The sequence below is a fragment of the Mus pahari genome, chromosome 14 (genome assembly GCF_900095145.1).
Source record: "Mus pahari chromosome 14, PAHARI_EIJ_v1.1, whole genome shotgun sequence".
NCBI lineage: Eukaryota > Metazoa > Chordata > Mammalia > Rodentia > Muridae > Mus > Mus pahari.
This window is the reverse complement of record NC_034603.1, coordinates 35672446-35688218: the sequence shown is the minus strand read 5'-3', so window position 1 is coordinate 35688218 and position 15773 is coordinate 35672446. Positions and strand designations below refer to the sequence as shown.

Below are 15773 nucleotides of genomic sequence, written 5' to 3'. Positions count from 1 at the left end.
TACACTTTTGATCACTTGTCATCCAACAACGCAGAGAAGCTTCTGGAAGTGAGTTCCCACTCCCTCCCGCCCCCCACCCCTGCCCCTCAACTCTGGGGTGGCTCCTCCACCCTCAGTGGGAGGGTCAGAGCAGGAGATCTAGTGGGTTAGGGCCTGTGACTTAAAAGGGATCTCACTGGAGGGAGAGGACAGATGAGCCAGCACTCTCTAGGAAAGCCTTTATTCCCCTTTGGGGACCCCTTTGGCCACAAGGTTATCCCTCTTCAGGGACATTGAGCTTCTCCTTCACCCCACAGGCCACCACAGCGAAGAAGAACTCAGGGAAGAAGGTGCGGATGAACACGGCAGCCTTGGGGACCGGGTTGGCCATGAACACCTCTTGCTTCTTCCTCCGTACTGAGCGCATCACTTCCTCAGCCACCTCCGCAGGATGCACGCCATAGGCCAGCTTCCTGCAGAAGACTGGAAACACAAGCCAGGCGGCCATGGTGTTCAAATCCCCTGGCTACAAAGACACTTGCATGCATATTTAGCGTCATGGTGTACCAACATTCTGCCAACTTCTGGTCTCAACCCTGGGGATGGCACTTCACCCTCCAACTGTTGCTGCTTGGTCTGCTGTCTCCTTTACTCCTTGGTACCTTCACAGTGATGGGGATGGGCATGGGGTAGGGCAATAAGGAAGCAAAGGAAGGCCTGTCATTTGTGCTGGCGAAGCTGCGCTTGACCAGGACTGCTGGCATTCCTTGCTCTGTCCTCTAGCCCAGTTATTTTGTCATCTTAATGCAGACCTCAAGCTTTGGGTAAGGAGCAGCCTCATTCATTATTCTAGAATAATTAGCCTTCTCTGTGGGCTATAACCTTCATCTCAGTTTTCTAAAGGGGAAATGGGGCTGGCGCTATGAAGGGCTTGCCTCTGAGCTGAGATACTGGCTGGGGAAGCTTAGCCTCCATTTGGAGCTGCCTCTTCAGAAAGGGAGCAGTGTGGTTCTTAAAGACCATGTGCTGGTGGTTAAATGTGGGAAAAGGTGCTGAGCAGGGTTGAGTATCTAGCTCAGCCCTGCCAAGGTCTTCTGGCTGCAGCTTTGGGATGCTGTCTACATGTTACTGCAGACCTAAAGATTTAGTTTCTTCAGCCCCACACTCGGGGTTCTCCTCTGAACACTTACATTTACAAATGGATGTCTCCCAGTTTCTTTGCTCAGGATAAGCACGGTAGGAGCGGATGAAAGTGGGGCTCACGGTGCTGACCACAACATCGTATTCCTCAACCTCGGCTCGGAGGCAGTCAAAGAAGCCCATGACGGCATGCTTAGAGGCTGCATCTGGAAAAAAGACCAGCCAGAGATGTGTACAGGAAGGGATGCCTCCCTGCTTCCCCGAGGCTGCACTGTAGACAAGAGAGGGTAGACTTGCATCTTCCTCTCAGCTCAGAGCTGAAAGGGACCGGCAAACTCCCTGGGTTAGGCTGTTACATCTAATTCATCCACTATCTCACTGGATCTCTGCCCCTGTTGTGTGACTTGCTGTCTCCCTCAAGACGCATAGGTTCCTCAACTATGGACTGAAATACTCTGAAAAATAATTGTATGTCTACTAAACACATGCAGACTTTCTTCTTATCCTCATTCCCTAGACAGGACACTACAGCAGCTTCTCCATAGCTATGTTAGAGAGTTCTCACAATCCAGAGTTGATGGGATGCATGTGGGAAAGCGTACACTAAGCAAATAGCATGCTGAGGGGGGATGGTTGGGGGCTAGAACCACTGTGCCTTGCATGCTGAGAGACCATTATATACTGAGAGAAAAGACAGAGGGGCCATTGTGTCCACTCTATGAAGAGGAAAGGAGAAGCTAAGAGTTCATGTGATGACACTAGGTTCCACAGTCAAAGGTGGAAAAGCATCGACCAGAATCCTGGCCTCCTGTCTCCTATGCCTCAGTAAGATCCTGGCCTTCCATCTCCTATGCCTCAGTAGAAACACCCTCAGAGCTCACAGTAGGATCACCCTCAGATCTCACAGTAGGACAACCCTCAGGGCTCACGCAGTAGGACCACCCTCAGGGCTCACAGAATACCCAATTCTACTTTCATGAACACAGGGAAGTTTAAAGCAAGGGCACTTCTTCACACTACTAAGAGGGCTGACCAATCTAGAGGGACCATCACAAGTGTCGGTGAGTAGAGAATCGATCAGAACCCTTATGGCATGCTGGTGGGAATGTAAATGGTGTGCCTGCTTTGGAAGTGGCCCAGGAGTTTCTTAAACATTTAAATATAACCCCTCTTCTAGGTTTGCACCTGGGAGAAATGAAGCCATGTTCTCACAGAGGATTCATGCATGTTCATATTCCAAAGTGGAATCACTAGATAGCTATCAACAGATGGATGGATAAATAACGTGGTACATTCAAGCAATGCAGACTTTGCCATCAATTGAAAGAAATGTGGATGCATGCTACAACATTGTGCTACAAATAACGAACATCTATAAGAGCCAGTAATGGTCTGCAATGGGGAGGTGTTCAAAAAGCTCACCCCTGTCTGACGAAGACATTTCTGCAGTGCTGTAACCACTTGTGAGTTTTCCATGTTCCTATAAGGTAACTCATCATCTATCTCCTATCTCCAGCGCCAATGAAACACCTTGGGTCATCAAGCTAGACTTGGGCAGAACTATTTCTTGTGTCTATTCTTGGCTCTTTATCAGAGTGAGTAGCTATTCATCTCTCCCAGGAAAAATAAACACAACAGGGACATTAAAAAGGTGGGACTGTTTCCACAATGACACCTGATAGATTCTGGGAACACACCCCTATAGTTTCCTCCATACGCATCTCCCTTTCGGGGCTTTCCAATTCCTGGGATTCTCGGTGGCAATAAGCGTGTCTTGGATAAACCTCTTTGGCTGTGACATTGCTACTACACAAAGTTCCACCCCTGGGTTCTTCTTCTTTTCTTTTCCCCCTTTTTCTTAGAGGAAGTTCCTCATCCTCCTGTTTCGTGATATGCGTCCTTCTTGTCCCCAGTTCTGGTCTTGGGAACCACTTCATAGAAGATGAGGTATTTGAGCTAGGGCTATACATGTATGTAAGAGTGTGACTATCATGTCACCTACAATATTACGCTGATGCCACACATGTCTTTCCACCTGTGGCACTGCACTTTGGGAGGAGAGGAATTTTGTCTATTATATCTCCAAATCTCCTAAGGGACCAAGACATGAAAGAACCCCCACCAGGCCCATCTCATCGCTAGATGAGACACCATTTACCTCATGTGGTCCCTGGCATAGTCTAGATTTAACAGTGCCTGCCTGACACAGAACATACAGTAAGGACACCTTTTTTTCTTTTTCTTTTTAAATTTTTTGTCTTAGCGACTTACAAGCTGTGCGGAATGGGATTCCAAACTTTGCTTGGATGTTGTTCACTAACACGATCTGGCCTGTTCTCCTGGAGATCATGTTGGGAAGCAGAACTGGAAAATACAAGGAGTCCCAGAGAGAAATCTGAGACTGGCAGGTCATAGAGGTAGATCCCCATCCGACCCCCCCCACTGTTACCCCTGGTTCTGCCACCTCGTTATCACCTATTAGACTGCAAGGGACAGAGACAGAGGGGGGTCTCAGGAAGTCATTTGATACAGTGTTTCCAAGAGAGACCAGTTGGCTGGCACATTGCTGGGTAGTTTAAAATGATCCAGCACTGTACTTGATAAGTGATACAGAGTTTAATAGTAGGTAAGCTCTCTCTCTCTCTCTCTCTCTCTCTCTCTCTCTCTCTCTCTCTCTCTGTGTGTGTGTGTGTGTGTGTGTGTACCTGTGTGTGTTCACTTGTGCATTCACGATGGAGGCCAGAGGTTGACTTCAGGTGTCTTCTTTGACTTTTTATTGTTTGAGTCAGGGTCTGATCCATCATTGAGCCCGAATCTTGCCATTTCCACTAGACTGGCTAGCCAGCAAGCTCTTGGGATCCTCTGATCTGCCCACTGCCCTAGAGCTGAGCTTACAGTCATGTGCCACCATACCCAGCTTTTACATGGTGCTGGGAATCTGGCCCTCTTGCTTTCAGAGGACCAGCACTTTATCTGTCTCTCAGCCCCTTCTTAATTTCTGAAGACAGAACCTTTGGCTGATATCATGCTTACAGAAGAACAGCTCTAAGGCAAAAGCTGAAGTCAGTGGTCCAGAGAGACAGACCGACCAGGGAGCTGTGGACTTGGTACAAAGAGAAAAGTATTGGGCAGAGTGTGGGTGAAGAGCAGAGTTTCATAATGAAGTGAGAATATATTAGTAAAGACACTTCCCTTTGTGACCAACATTTACAGTGGGGACCTGAAAGCTTTCAGTACTTGAATTAAGAGCTTTCTTGGGTCTGTCCAGAACCAGATGGCCACCTGGTGGCAGCTCAGGTCTTCCTGTAGAATCTGGTGGTTCACAGACCCGGAGGAAAAATGAGACTCACAGGACCTTTGGTGAAAGTGATGGGTCCGAAGTAGTTGGCATCCATGATCTTTTTATCAAGCTCCAGGGAAATCTTGTGGGCAGGCCCCTTCACTTTCACACTGGCATTGTTGATGAGGATGTCCACACAGCCGTAGCAGTCCAGGACCTCTTTGGCCACATCTTGAACACAGCTAATGTCTGAGAGATCCAGGAGGACCAGCTTGGGGGTGAATGTCTGTTGGAGCAAGGAGAGAGTCAAGACCTGTTTGGGATCACCTCCCTGGAGATGTTGGGGGGAACCTTAATCAAACAGCTACCCTGCTGAGAATTCCAAGTCATAGAATAAGTAGGAAAACAAACCAAGACAAAGGGGAAGATGTAAAACAACCCTGGGTTGAAGGAGATGGCTGGAGAGTCTTGTTTTAGAGACCAGGGCAGCAATTAAGGGTGAATATACAGTTGTTTGAACTTGTAGCCAGGACACCTCAGCTCATAAAACCATTCTTGACAACTAGGTGACCCTTTGGAGACTATGAACTGATTGCAGTACTGGCATCGTAACTGAGTACTACTGGTTTCTTTTGGAAATTGCTTCCCAATTTGTTTTATAAGACACAAGAAAATTCAGCACCGCCGTTGGCAGGCATCCCTTGTTTTGGATCAAAATCGTGTATTCCATAGAGCGCTTCTGAAGCATCTATTATGTGCTGGGAGCTGTAGTCAGCTCTGGACACGTGCTGTCCTCAGTAGGCCGGGCGTTGTGGCGCACACCTTTAATCCCAGCACTCAGGAGGCCGAGGCAGGCAGATTTCTGAGTTCGAGGCCAGCCTGGTCTACAAAGTGAGTTCCAGGACAGCCAGGGCCTTGAAACAAACAAACAAACAAACAAATAAACAAAAAACTGGTTTAGAAGTAAGGATGGGGGCAAGGCTTGGTAGTACCCTGGAGTCAAGGCAACTTGTGGCAAATGCTAGTTCTGATATACTCCCTTGAAGAGAAGGTTCCCATTGTGGGTCACATATGTTTGGGAAATATTCACCGATCTCTAAGTTCTTTGGGGGGAAATACACACTAGCCTATCAAAGGCTCTGAAAAGTCCAGCAGTAAAGAAACTGAGACAAGCTGGACTTGAAGCCAGCATTCCCCACACAACTTGGTTTTTACCCCAAACCTAATAACATCCCAAGAAAAGCGCCATGTAGTATTCTGTGTGGTCTCCTCACGGGCCAGGGTTGGCTCTGAATTCTTTTGTGCTGTTTGCAAACACCAACTTCAATCTCAGGAGTAAGGAATTTTTTTTTTTTTTTTCCGATTTAAATCCGAAGAGCGCTGCAGGCCACGCCTCTAACCTGGATGGCTTAGGAGGGGGGCTTCCTTCATTTCTCCCTTGCAACTATGCCTTGTGTTGTTTGTCTTAGTGTGAGCTGCACTTACAGTCACAGCCCACTGCTGGGACACCGCTCTCTGTGTTATTTATAAGTCTGACTCACACAGACTTGGGGGATCAGTGCCCAAGTTTCACCCTGACGAGTGATCAAAGCCAAGCCTTTTGTTGGGCAAACAGGCCTCTGTCAGGGTCACTGCTATCACCTCTGATTTCTCCAAAGCCACGGTCACATTTCCCAGAAACTGTCCCTAACAATGACGAGGCTTAGGGTATCCAGAGATTCCTCAGGCTGTCTGGGGAGAGTCTTACCTTGCTGGGGTCAGCCACACTGGTCAAGGCAGCATAGAGGCTCTCCAGCCCCTCCCAGTTCTTTCCACACAGCACCAGCCTTGCCCCACCTGCATGGAACACCCGAGCACACTCTGTGGAGGAGAGAGAAGGGAGACAGGGTGTCCCTTGTGAGTGGAGCTGTAGAGGGAAGTTCCTGTCTTAGGGACTCCCGATGTCACATCTATCACCATGAACTTCTCCTCCTAGAGGAGTCCTTTCATTTGATCCCCTCCTCAGGCTAGATGTTTTAGGGGTGCTGAGGATTGAACCTCAACCTTGCTTGTGTTACTCGAGGGCTCCAGCCCTGAGCTGTAGCCTAGGCTAGGATGGCTTGGTTGTGTGCTGTGTTTCTAGCCTCAGCTTGGTGGCTTCTATGGAGGGAAGCTCACAGCAGGGAGCAACAAGTCTGCTTTGCTGGGTAGTTCTGATGAGGAAAATTTCTGTCACTAGCCTTTGAGACCACAGTCTTAGGAACACCTCAGCCTATAGGTATTGGTAAGAGCTATCATGTTAGTTCAAGTACTACCCAGCCCTCCATCTTTCCTCTGTGGATAGCGACCCTAGTCAAGGGTCTTTGCTTACAAGACCCCTCTATACAAAGAACTGCAAGCAACTAAGTCAAGCTAGGAGCAGGAGAGGTGACTTTCTTCAGGGAAGAACACGCTCATAGGTTGCCCAGTGCCAAAGGGCCATCGCTAAAAACATACATACCAGTAACATTATATGAACTCAAAAGGCGATATATATATACATATATATATATATATATATATATATATATATATATATGTATATATATAGTGTGTGTGTGTGTGTGTGTGTGTGTGTGTGAGAAGAGGGCATTGGATCCCATTACAGATGGTTGTGAGCCACCATGTAGTTGCTGGGAATTGAACTCAGGACCTCTGGAAGAGTAGTCAGTGCTCTTAACTGCTGAGCCATCTCTCCAGTCTCAAAAGGTTTATATTTATATACATGAATATACAAAATACACATATGCTTAAAATAACAATTAATGAAAGGAGAGACCATGAATTCGAAAGAGAGTGGGAGGGACATATGAGAGGGTTTAGAGTGAGTAGAGGGAGAAATGTAATGCAATTACAATTGCAAAAATAAACAAAAAAGAAAAAATAGGTGATGTTGTTTTATGCTCCACTCTGAACTAATTCTTAATTTGATATAGGCCTTTCCTTGATTTTTTAAAAAACATTTATTTTTTTTTATTTTGTATATAAGTTTGTATGTATTGTCATGTGCATGCCAAGGTACATATGTGGAGGTCAGAGAACAACCTGAGGGAGACTATTATCTTCTTCCACAGCATGGATCTCAGGGATAGAACTTAGGTCACCAGACTTGGTGGCAAGCACCTTTATCTCCTGAGCTGTCTCTCGGGCAACACCTGGTAGATACAGGACGTTCACATGTAAAAATATCTTGATACTTTAAAGCAGTAAAAGCTGCTATGTTCAGACAGTTTACTTGTTCTAGGGATGACTGAGAAAGACGTCCATGCATTTGCTCAGCTAATCCTTGCTGTGGTCATCCAGGGGAGGGTCTCCCCTGGGCTGAGTCTTCCGAAGCAGCAGCTGGTATGGAGTCTAAACCACGGTAGAGCTGTCTCACCTGTGTGAGAGGAGCAGCCTTTGCACACTTTCAGCCATCAGCTGCGTGCATTGTCCTCTCAGGGGAGTGCCTAGATGGCAGAACTGCTCCATAAGGTGGCACTCACTGGCACAGGGTAAGTCCCAGAGACTTAGCAGCCAACATTCCCAGTACCAGAAGGATGGATGAACTTAGAGGAGTGCACCAGGCACTAGCTCTGACAGAGGCTCTGAAAGCACTTGCTGGAGTGTAGCATCTAGTGTTGTCTCACTTTGTTCCAGGAAGTTGTGGACCTCGGCTGATTGCAGACACTTAGAAAGACAGCCCAGTAAAATGGGTATTCACCAGAGGCTGTGTATTTTTTTGTTTGTTTGTTTGTTTTAATCATTCTCTTATACATTACATCCTGATAAACAGTTTCCCCTCCCCCCACTCCTTTCAGTCTCTCCTCCTACCTCCTCTTTCTACCATATCCACTCCTCCAATTACCTTAAAAAAATTAAAAAATAAAAATAAAAGAACAGGCCTCCTGGGAATATCAGTCAAACATGGCTCAACAAGTTACAGTAAGACCAGGAAGAACCTTCATATCAAGGCTGAATGAGGCAACCCAGGAGGAGGAGAAGGGTCCTGCGTGATGGCAAGTGAGTCAGAGACACCCTCCGCTCCCACTGTTAGGAGTCCCACAACAACACCAAGTTATACAACCACAGGGTATATGTAGAAGACCTAGTTCAAGACCCATTCAAGGACTGTGTTTATTGCTTCAGTCTCTGTGAACCCTATGTGCACTGCTTAGCTGATTGGGCCATGTTCTCATGGTGTCCTTCACTCCTCTGGCTCCCATAATCCTTCTTCCCCTTCTTTTGAAGGGTTCCCTGGAGCTGCCTAGTGTTTGGCTGTGGGTGTCTGCATCTGCTCCCATCAGTTGCTGGATGACACCTACTGGGCTAGGCACTGGTCTTTGAGTACAGCAGAATATCTTTAGGAATCACTTCATTAACTTCTTTTGAGCTCTTCTATCTTAAGCACGGCAGCTCTCAGTGACCTTGCAGTTGTGGGAATTTGCTCCTGTAGACTCAGCAGTTTGATTCAGGCAGAGAGGAGGTGGCCAGGTGGACAGGACAGATACTGGGGTTTCCTACGTGGGCATCATGGACAGGGGCTTTGTGGTACTGGAGAAAACCGGGATGCCTGATGATGCAAGGACAAGCAGGCATGAAGGTCAAAGGGTTGCTGGGGAAGAAAGGGAGATTGCACTGTCCTTGGATCTCAATGGGAACAAAAACAGGTGCACTGGCCAGGAGTGTGGCTCAATGACAGAGCATTTTCCTAGTTACTACGTGGGAAGACCAGAGGTTGATCCCAGCACTGCAAAAAAAAAAAAAAAAAAAAGCTAAAAACAGGTGCACTGAGAATAACCGAGGGAGTGAGAAAGAGCAGTAGCTCTTCACTGAGGGAAATCTGAACCAAGAACCTACTGCACACCAATGTCACTATGAATTTTTAGGTCTTCAGGGAGAAGTGGTCTCTCTCAGTTTAGATGTTGTATTAAGAAAGGAAGTTGGGGCTGAAGAGATGGCTCAATGGTCAAGGGCACATAATTGCTCTTGCAAAGGACCTATGTTTGAACCCAAGTGTGATTCCCATCACCCATGTCAGGTGGCTCCCAACCACCTGAAATTCCAGCCACAGGGGATCTGACTCCCTCCTTCAGACTGCCTGAGGCACCTATACTCACGTGTGCACCTCCCCATGTACAGCATTAAAAATTGAGGATAAAAATAGAAAAGAAAGGAGACATCTGGGATGAATGTTAGCGACAAAAATTTTAAAAGATATCACTTATTCCCTGTGTCAATTTGATATAGGAAATGAAGACCCCAGTAGGTCTTAGAAAGTGACAGAGTGTTCTGAAGTCTATATGGAATGACTTGCACACTTTAATCAGAAATGTGAAGAAAACTGAAGATTATTATGGAGATATGAAGTGGCACTATTAGGACGTGTGGCCTATTTGGAGGAAGTGTGTCATTGTGGGGATGCGGTTTGAGACCCTCCTCCTAGCTCCCTGGAAGCCAGTCTCTCCTGGTTGCCTTTGACTCAAGATGCAGAAGTCTTGTCTCCTTCTCCAGTACCATGTTGGCCTGCACGCTTCCTGCTATGATGATAATGGACTGAACCTCTGAAACTGTAAGCCATTTCCAATGAAATGTTTGTCTTTATAAGAGTTGTCTTGGTCATGGTGTCTCTTCATAACAATAAAAGTCCTAACTAAGACAATTAGCTTGAAAAATGTTAGTTACTAAAATAAAATATAAAACTGCCAAAGCTAAAGCAAAATGTTAATAGTTCCAGCATAAGTAAGAGCGATTGATAAGAATTATGAGAATTCACTTCTAGTATGATCAAGTTCATTTATTAAATGGGTGAGAAAAGAATATGTTACTTAAAAAATATTTGAGAGCAGGGCTCGGTTGGTGAGGTGGCTCAGTTAAAAGATAACACTGCTCTTGCAGAGGACCTGAGTTCTCAAATACCTGTGTCAGCCAGCTCACCTGTAAGTCCAGCTCCAGAGGATCTCATGCCCTCTGCTGGCCTCCAAGGGCATTGCACTCATTTGCACATACCCCCTCCCACATACACATAATTAAAATAAAATGAATCTTTACAAAATAGTATTTGAATGCCTACTTGGGAGGGAAAAGCTAGTTGCATCATTTTATAATATACTAAGCAGTTAGATGTAAAAAGAGAATCACAAAAGAGCTAGAGAGGTGAATCTGTTCTCTTATTGGGGGAGATCTTTAGACCATGTCTCAAAGAAACAAATTGTATCAGAATTAATTTATAGATTTTTAATTCTTCTTTTTTTTTACATAAAAGACATAAAAAGTACTTATAATTTATATGTCAACAAAGAGCTAATTTATTTGCTATGCAAAGGACTTTACAAATAAGAAGGACCAACTGGAAAAAAAATGCAGTTAATGAACAGAAGATTAAGAATCAATACTCATGACATGGTAAAGCGATGCAATTTAAGCCACACACTAATTTTGATCCATCAGATGACAAAGGACAAAACTGGTCTTAGTCTTAGCAAGGTGTGAGCAGTAGGCTTAGCTCACATTCACTCTAGTATCTGCATCAATTGCTATAGGTTTGTGGAAGAAAATGTTGACTGTATCCTTAGAAGGGCTTTGATTTAGCAACTTCATTTACGGATATTTCTCCTAAAGCAATCATTAAGAATGTCTGTGTAGACACAGCTGTAGGATTGCTTATCCCAGTATCGTGGCCAACAGTAAGACCCTGGAAATAATTGCAAATGTCCTATATAATAGGAGGTTGGTTAAGTTATAGTACATCAAGAACAACTATTTTCAAGCCGTTAAAACACCCCCCCCCTCCCCACCGAGCTCCCAGGGACTAAACCACCAACCAAAGAGTACACATGGAGGGACCCATGGCTCTGGGTGCATATGTAGCAGAGGGTGGCCTTATCTGGCATCAGTGGGAGGGGACGCCCTTGGTTCTGTGAAGGCTCGATGCCCCAGTGTAGGGGAATGCTAGGGAGGTTGAGGAGGAAGTACATGGGTGGTTGGGGAAGTACCCTCATAGAAACAGGGGGAGGAGGATGGGATAGGGGGGTTGTGGAGGGGAACCAGGAGTGGGGATAACATTTGAAATGTAAATAAATAAAATATATAATAAAAAAACTGATTTCACATTAATGAATCTGCTTGTGTAAAATTCACATTAAAGTATGTTTAAAACATCAGAGTTTTAGAAACAGTTGTCAGGGGCTGGAGAGAGGCTCAGTGGTACTTACTACAGTGGGCGTAAGCTTCAGTTCCCAGAACCCATTCTGGGGGTGGCTTATAAGTAAGTGCCTGAACCTCCAGCTTTAGGAGATCTGATACCCTATTCTGACCTCCTTGGATATCTGTACTCACGTGCAGGCACACCCCTCCCTCGTGAATACATATAAATAAATCTTATTTTAAAATTGTGCTGAATCAGAGCTACTGTTTGAATATGTATGTTTGTGTTTAAAGCAAGGGAGTACTGTGTGTATACACCGTTACTAGGGCATTAAGTTGGTAAATTCAGAGGCACTAAGATAAAATAGGTATAAAATCTCAGAGTTAGTTGCTAGTCCAAGATGCATGCTTCCAAAGGAAATAACTGCTTTATGAAGTCATTCCATTTGTCCTAAAATAAGACGCAATAGATTAAAAAGGAGGAGAGAGAGGGGGAGGAGGAGGAGGGGAAGGAAGAGGGGGGTTTGGGATGCAGGTTTCTCAGGAGAGGACAGTATGAGTTTTTGCTCATGTGCCAGGGTTGGGATACACTTCCTCCCATCATCTCCAGGAGAAAAGGCATGTAGGGGTCCTTTGAGTGGCTTGGTAAGAGTTCACTGCATGTGGGAACCCAGACCAGAAGGGTCTCTATGGTGTTGCCAACCACCAAACCAGGGCTCAAGGGAAGTAACGCCATGGGAGAGGTCTACATGCCCCACTTTCCAGAGGTGCAGCTGGAGGCTTCAACGGAAGCCTCTGAGGGACATAAAGGTGCCATAATAGAAAGAAAACACCTAGATGCCTACCTTTCCCCAATGCCGGAGTTGAAACCAGAGACCTATGTGCTAAGCAAGTACATTCTCCCTGAACTATACCACCAGCCACGTGCCCTGTCCACGTAGCTTAGAGCCATCTCATAAGGTGTCCCTCAGGTAGGCATGCCTCTTGTTCTCCTCTATGTTCTCCTTTCTGCTTCTTTTTCCCTAGAAAGATCAGATGTGATAGAAAGCTCAGGCCACGGAGAATGGGGGTGTGGAAAGAAAACAAGGAAAATGGGCACATCGGTTATGAATCAGGCCTATTGGGGACTTGCCACACAGAAGGATTGTGTATAATGTCTCTAATCAGAAAGCCAGAAGACAGCCTGGCCTCTTCTTTGCGCCCCTACCCTCCCCCAGTTTCCCCTTTGGACTGAATTGAACAGGATTGAACTGTTCCACTGTACTCTTGGTCCCCTTCCACAGCAGTGACTGAGCGGTCAGCCTCACCAAGGAGCAGAGAGGAAACGAAGCCAAACATCCGCCCAGGATGCTTCTCGGTGAAGCAGTTCTATGTGTGTTTTATGTTTTATTACTTAAAAATTCACTCATTTTTCATAATTACGGTCTTGACAACTGTGGAATTTTTGTCACTTGGTTTGGAGGGAGAAGGCCCAGCTGTGGCTGTGAGTGGCTGGAGGGGTGAGACAGCTGTGATGGCCACATTTCTCACATCAGCGCAAGGGGGTTCAAAGAGTTTGAAGAGTTTCCCACAATTCCCATCTCTGCTGTGGGGTGGGAGGAATGAAGATGCGACTCAAGAAGTCTGATGTCCAGGTCCGGGGATGTCATTCTCCACACGAGGCTGCATTTGGCCAATCCGCACTGCTGAGAGGGGAACAGGCTGGGCCTCACTGCTCATCCACTCTCTAATAGTGGGATGTATCCGCAAGGTCTCACAACTTGTCCAGGCGGATCTTGAACTTGCAGCCCTCCTGCATCAGCCTCCGGAGTAGCCGGGCTTACAGATCAACGCCAACAGGCCCACTTTGAAATTCTTATTTTTATTCTCATTTTGGTTTTGGTCAATTTTAGGTCTGAGTCTTGCTGCTTAGCCCAGGCTGAACCCCAACTGAGCGATCCTCTTGCTTTAGTCTCCTGAGTGCTGAGATCATGGGGTGGATGGTTAATCTTCTTGTCAGTTCGACTAACTTTGGAATTATCTAGGAGACCAAGGCACATCTCTAGGTGTGTTTCTACGGGTGTTCATGAGAGGGATGGCTGAAGATGACCGTCACTAGCAACGTGGGTGGCAGCACCCCATGGGCCAGAGGCTTGCAGTGAAGAAATGGGGGAAGCCACTAGAGTACCTTCATTCCTTGTCTCTGCTTCCTCCTAGGTGATGATGTGACCTTGGCTCTTCTCCCTTGTCCTCTCTGTCACAATAAACCAAATCCATCTGGCTGGGCCTTTTGTGGTAGCGTCTCCACACTCCTATCCATTGATTGATTGATTGATTGATTGATTGGACACAATATCTCAGGTAGCCCAGGCTGGTCTCAAAAAAGCCCACTATGTAGCCGAGGGTGACCTTGAGTTCCTGACCCTCCTGCCTCCTCCTAATAGAGTTACTGGTGATCACATCCAGCTTTAGTTTTGTTATCAGCTCAGCTCAATATTTACCTCCTGTCAAGCATTTCAACCCTGGCTGTGTCTTTCTCAACTAATAAACACAATTTGGGCACCACTTGGGCACGCCCTTACGTATTTCCTCAGTTCTAAGATGCCAAGGCATGTGAAGTGATTTCTGATTCCAGAGGTCCTGTCCTGAGGAAGCCTTGTGGTGGGGGCTCTGAGAAGCTGTTGGGTATGGTCCTGATTCAGCAGTGTTAAAGAGTCTTAGGAGCTGTGGGAACACAGGCAGCAATAGTATCCAGTCCGCTCTCCCTGAAGGCCAAGCCCTGTGTTAGATATTTTGATGGTTACTTTTGTTGCAGACCCAGTGGGTACAAGGTAACACGGTGTTTGACTTGATTGACTGGTGATGGTTTGGGGTGAGGGCTAGATGTCTGGAATGTGCCATGGTTCTCAACCTTCCTAATGCTGAGACCCTTTAATTCCGTTCCTCAGGCTGTGGTGACTCCCCCCACCCACCATAAAATTATTTTCATTGCTACTTCATAACTGTAATTTTGGCTACCACGTGAATCATAATGTAAATCTCTGAGCCAAGAGGTCTCGACCCACAGGTTGAGAACCACCACCTTAGTGGTTCTACCAGCAGGGTTAATTCCGGCTTTAGGGTACCTGGGCACAATATGGGCCATGTGGAAGCCATTCTGTGCCCTTTCTTCTTGTCTTGAAGCTGAAGTGGAGCAGTTGGTGCCTGGGGTTGCTGTCATCAGCACCACACGGACAGCAGGCATTTATTTAAAGTCACACACACCCCGCTTCTCATGTTACTTCTAAATACTTGGACTTTATTCCTTTCTGCTTTGCATTTCTGGGGACAGGGTTGGGGAAGGTGGGAGGCACAGGCCGTCAGTGAGTGGCAGTAAAAGAGAACAGTGATTAGAACCTTGACACCCCATGGGGCATTTCCTGGGGTCCTGACTTCCATGTGACTATAACCCAATGATCTTAAAAAAGTAATAAATGAGACTTTTGAAATAAATACTCTCACCAAAGGGAGAACAGTGGCTCCATGTAGTAACAGTGCATTACAAGGACAGAGGATCTGAACAACATCTTCAATGACAAGGTGCAACTAATATTTGTAGGACTATACCCAACCACAGCAATGGCCACATTCTTTCCCACTCCTCTGCCCCCCCCCGACCCCTGCCTCCCACCCCTAGGAACAGACTGCATAATAGACCACAGCCAGTGAACTGAATCGTGCCCAGTTCCTTCTCTGACCAAATTGGAACCAAAGTGGAAATCAATTAAACCAATATTCGCAAACATACTTTATTGGGTGCTTTCCCTGATTAAATGGCTTCCAAATGCTGGTCATTAAACATACTGGTGAGTTTATCATTATTGTGAACAAATCCCGTCAGGAGCAATTTATGGGAATAAAGGTTTATTTCAGTCCAGCCTTGGGAGGATCCATTTGGACCAAGAAGGCACGGGACAACAGCTGGGTCTGTGGTGATGGAAGTGGGAGGGGACAAAAAGCTGTGGGGAAGGTGTGGTCAAGTGTGGGGGAGGTGAGTCTAGAAGCTATAACCTCTACACGCTTGTACCTCATGACTTTCTTCTGCCAGTTAGGCCCTTCCTCTAGACCAGTGGTTCTTAACTTTTCTTCTTCTTCTTCCTTCTCCTTCTCCTTCTTCTCCTTCTCCTTCCTTCTCCTTCTCCTTCTCCTTCTCCTTCTCCTTCTCCTTCTCCTTCTCCTTCTCCTTCTCCTTCTCCTTCTCCTTCTCCTTCTC

At 46.3% G+C, this 15773-nt stretch overlaps 1 protein-coding gene across 1 annotated transcript in view; it reads right to left on the bottom strand.

Annotated features, from left to right (window-relative positions):
• Positions 1 to 204: 204 nt before the first annotated feature.
• Dhrs7c (dehydrogenase/reductase 7C) overlaps positions 205 to 15773 on the bottom strand; it is an 18123-nt gene continuing 2554 nt past the window's right edge. Inside the window, exons 3-7 of the mRNA XM_021213781.2 lie at positions 6147 to 6259; positions 4475 to 4685; positions 3391 to 3483; positions 1170 to 1325; positions 205 to 462 (exon numbers count right to left, since the gene is read on the bottom strand). Coding sequence (XP_021069440.1) covers positions 254 to 462; positions 1170 to 1325; positions 3391 to 3483; positions 4475 to 4685; positions 6147 to 6259 — 782 coding nt within the window. The 3' untranslated portion in view covers positions 205 to 253. The remainder of the gene's footprint in view (positions 463 to 1169; positions 1326 to 3390; positions 3484 to 4474; positions 4686 to 6146; positions 6260 to 15773) is intronic.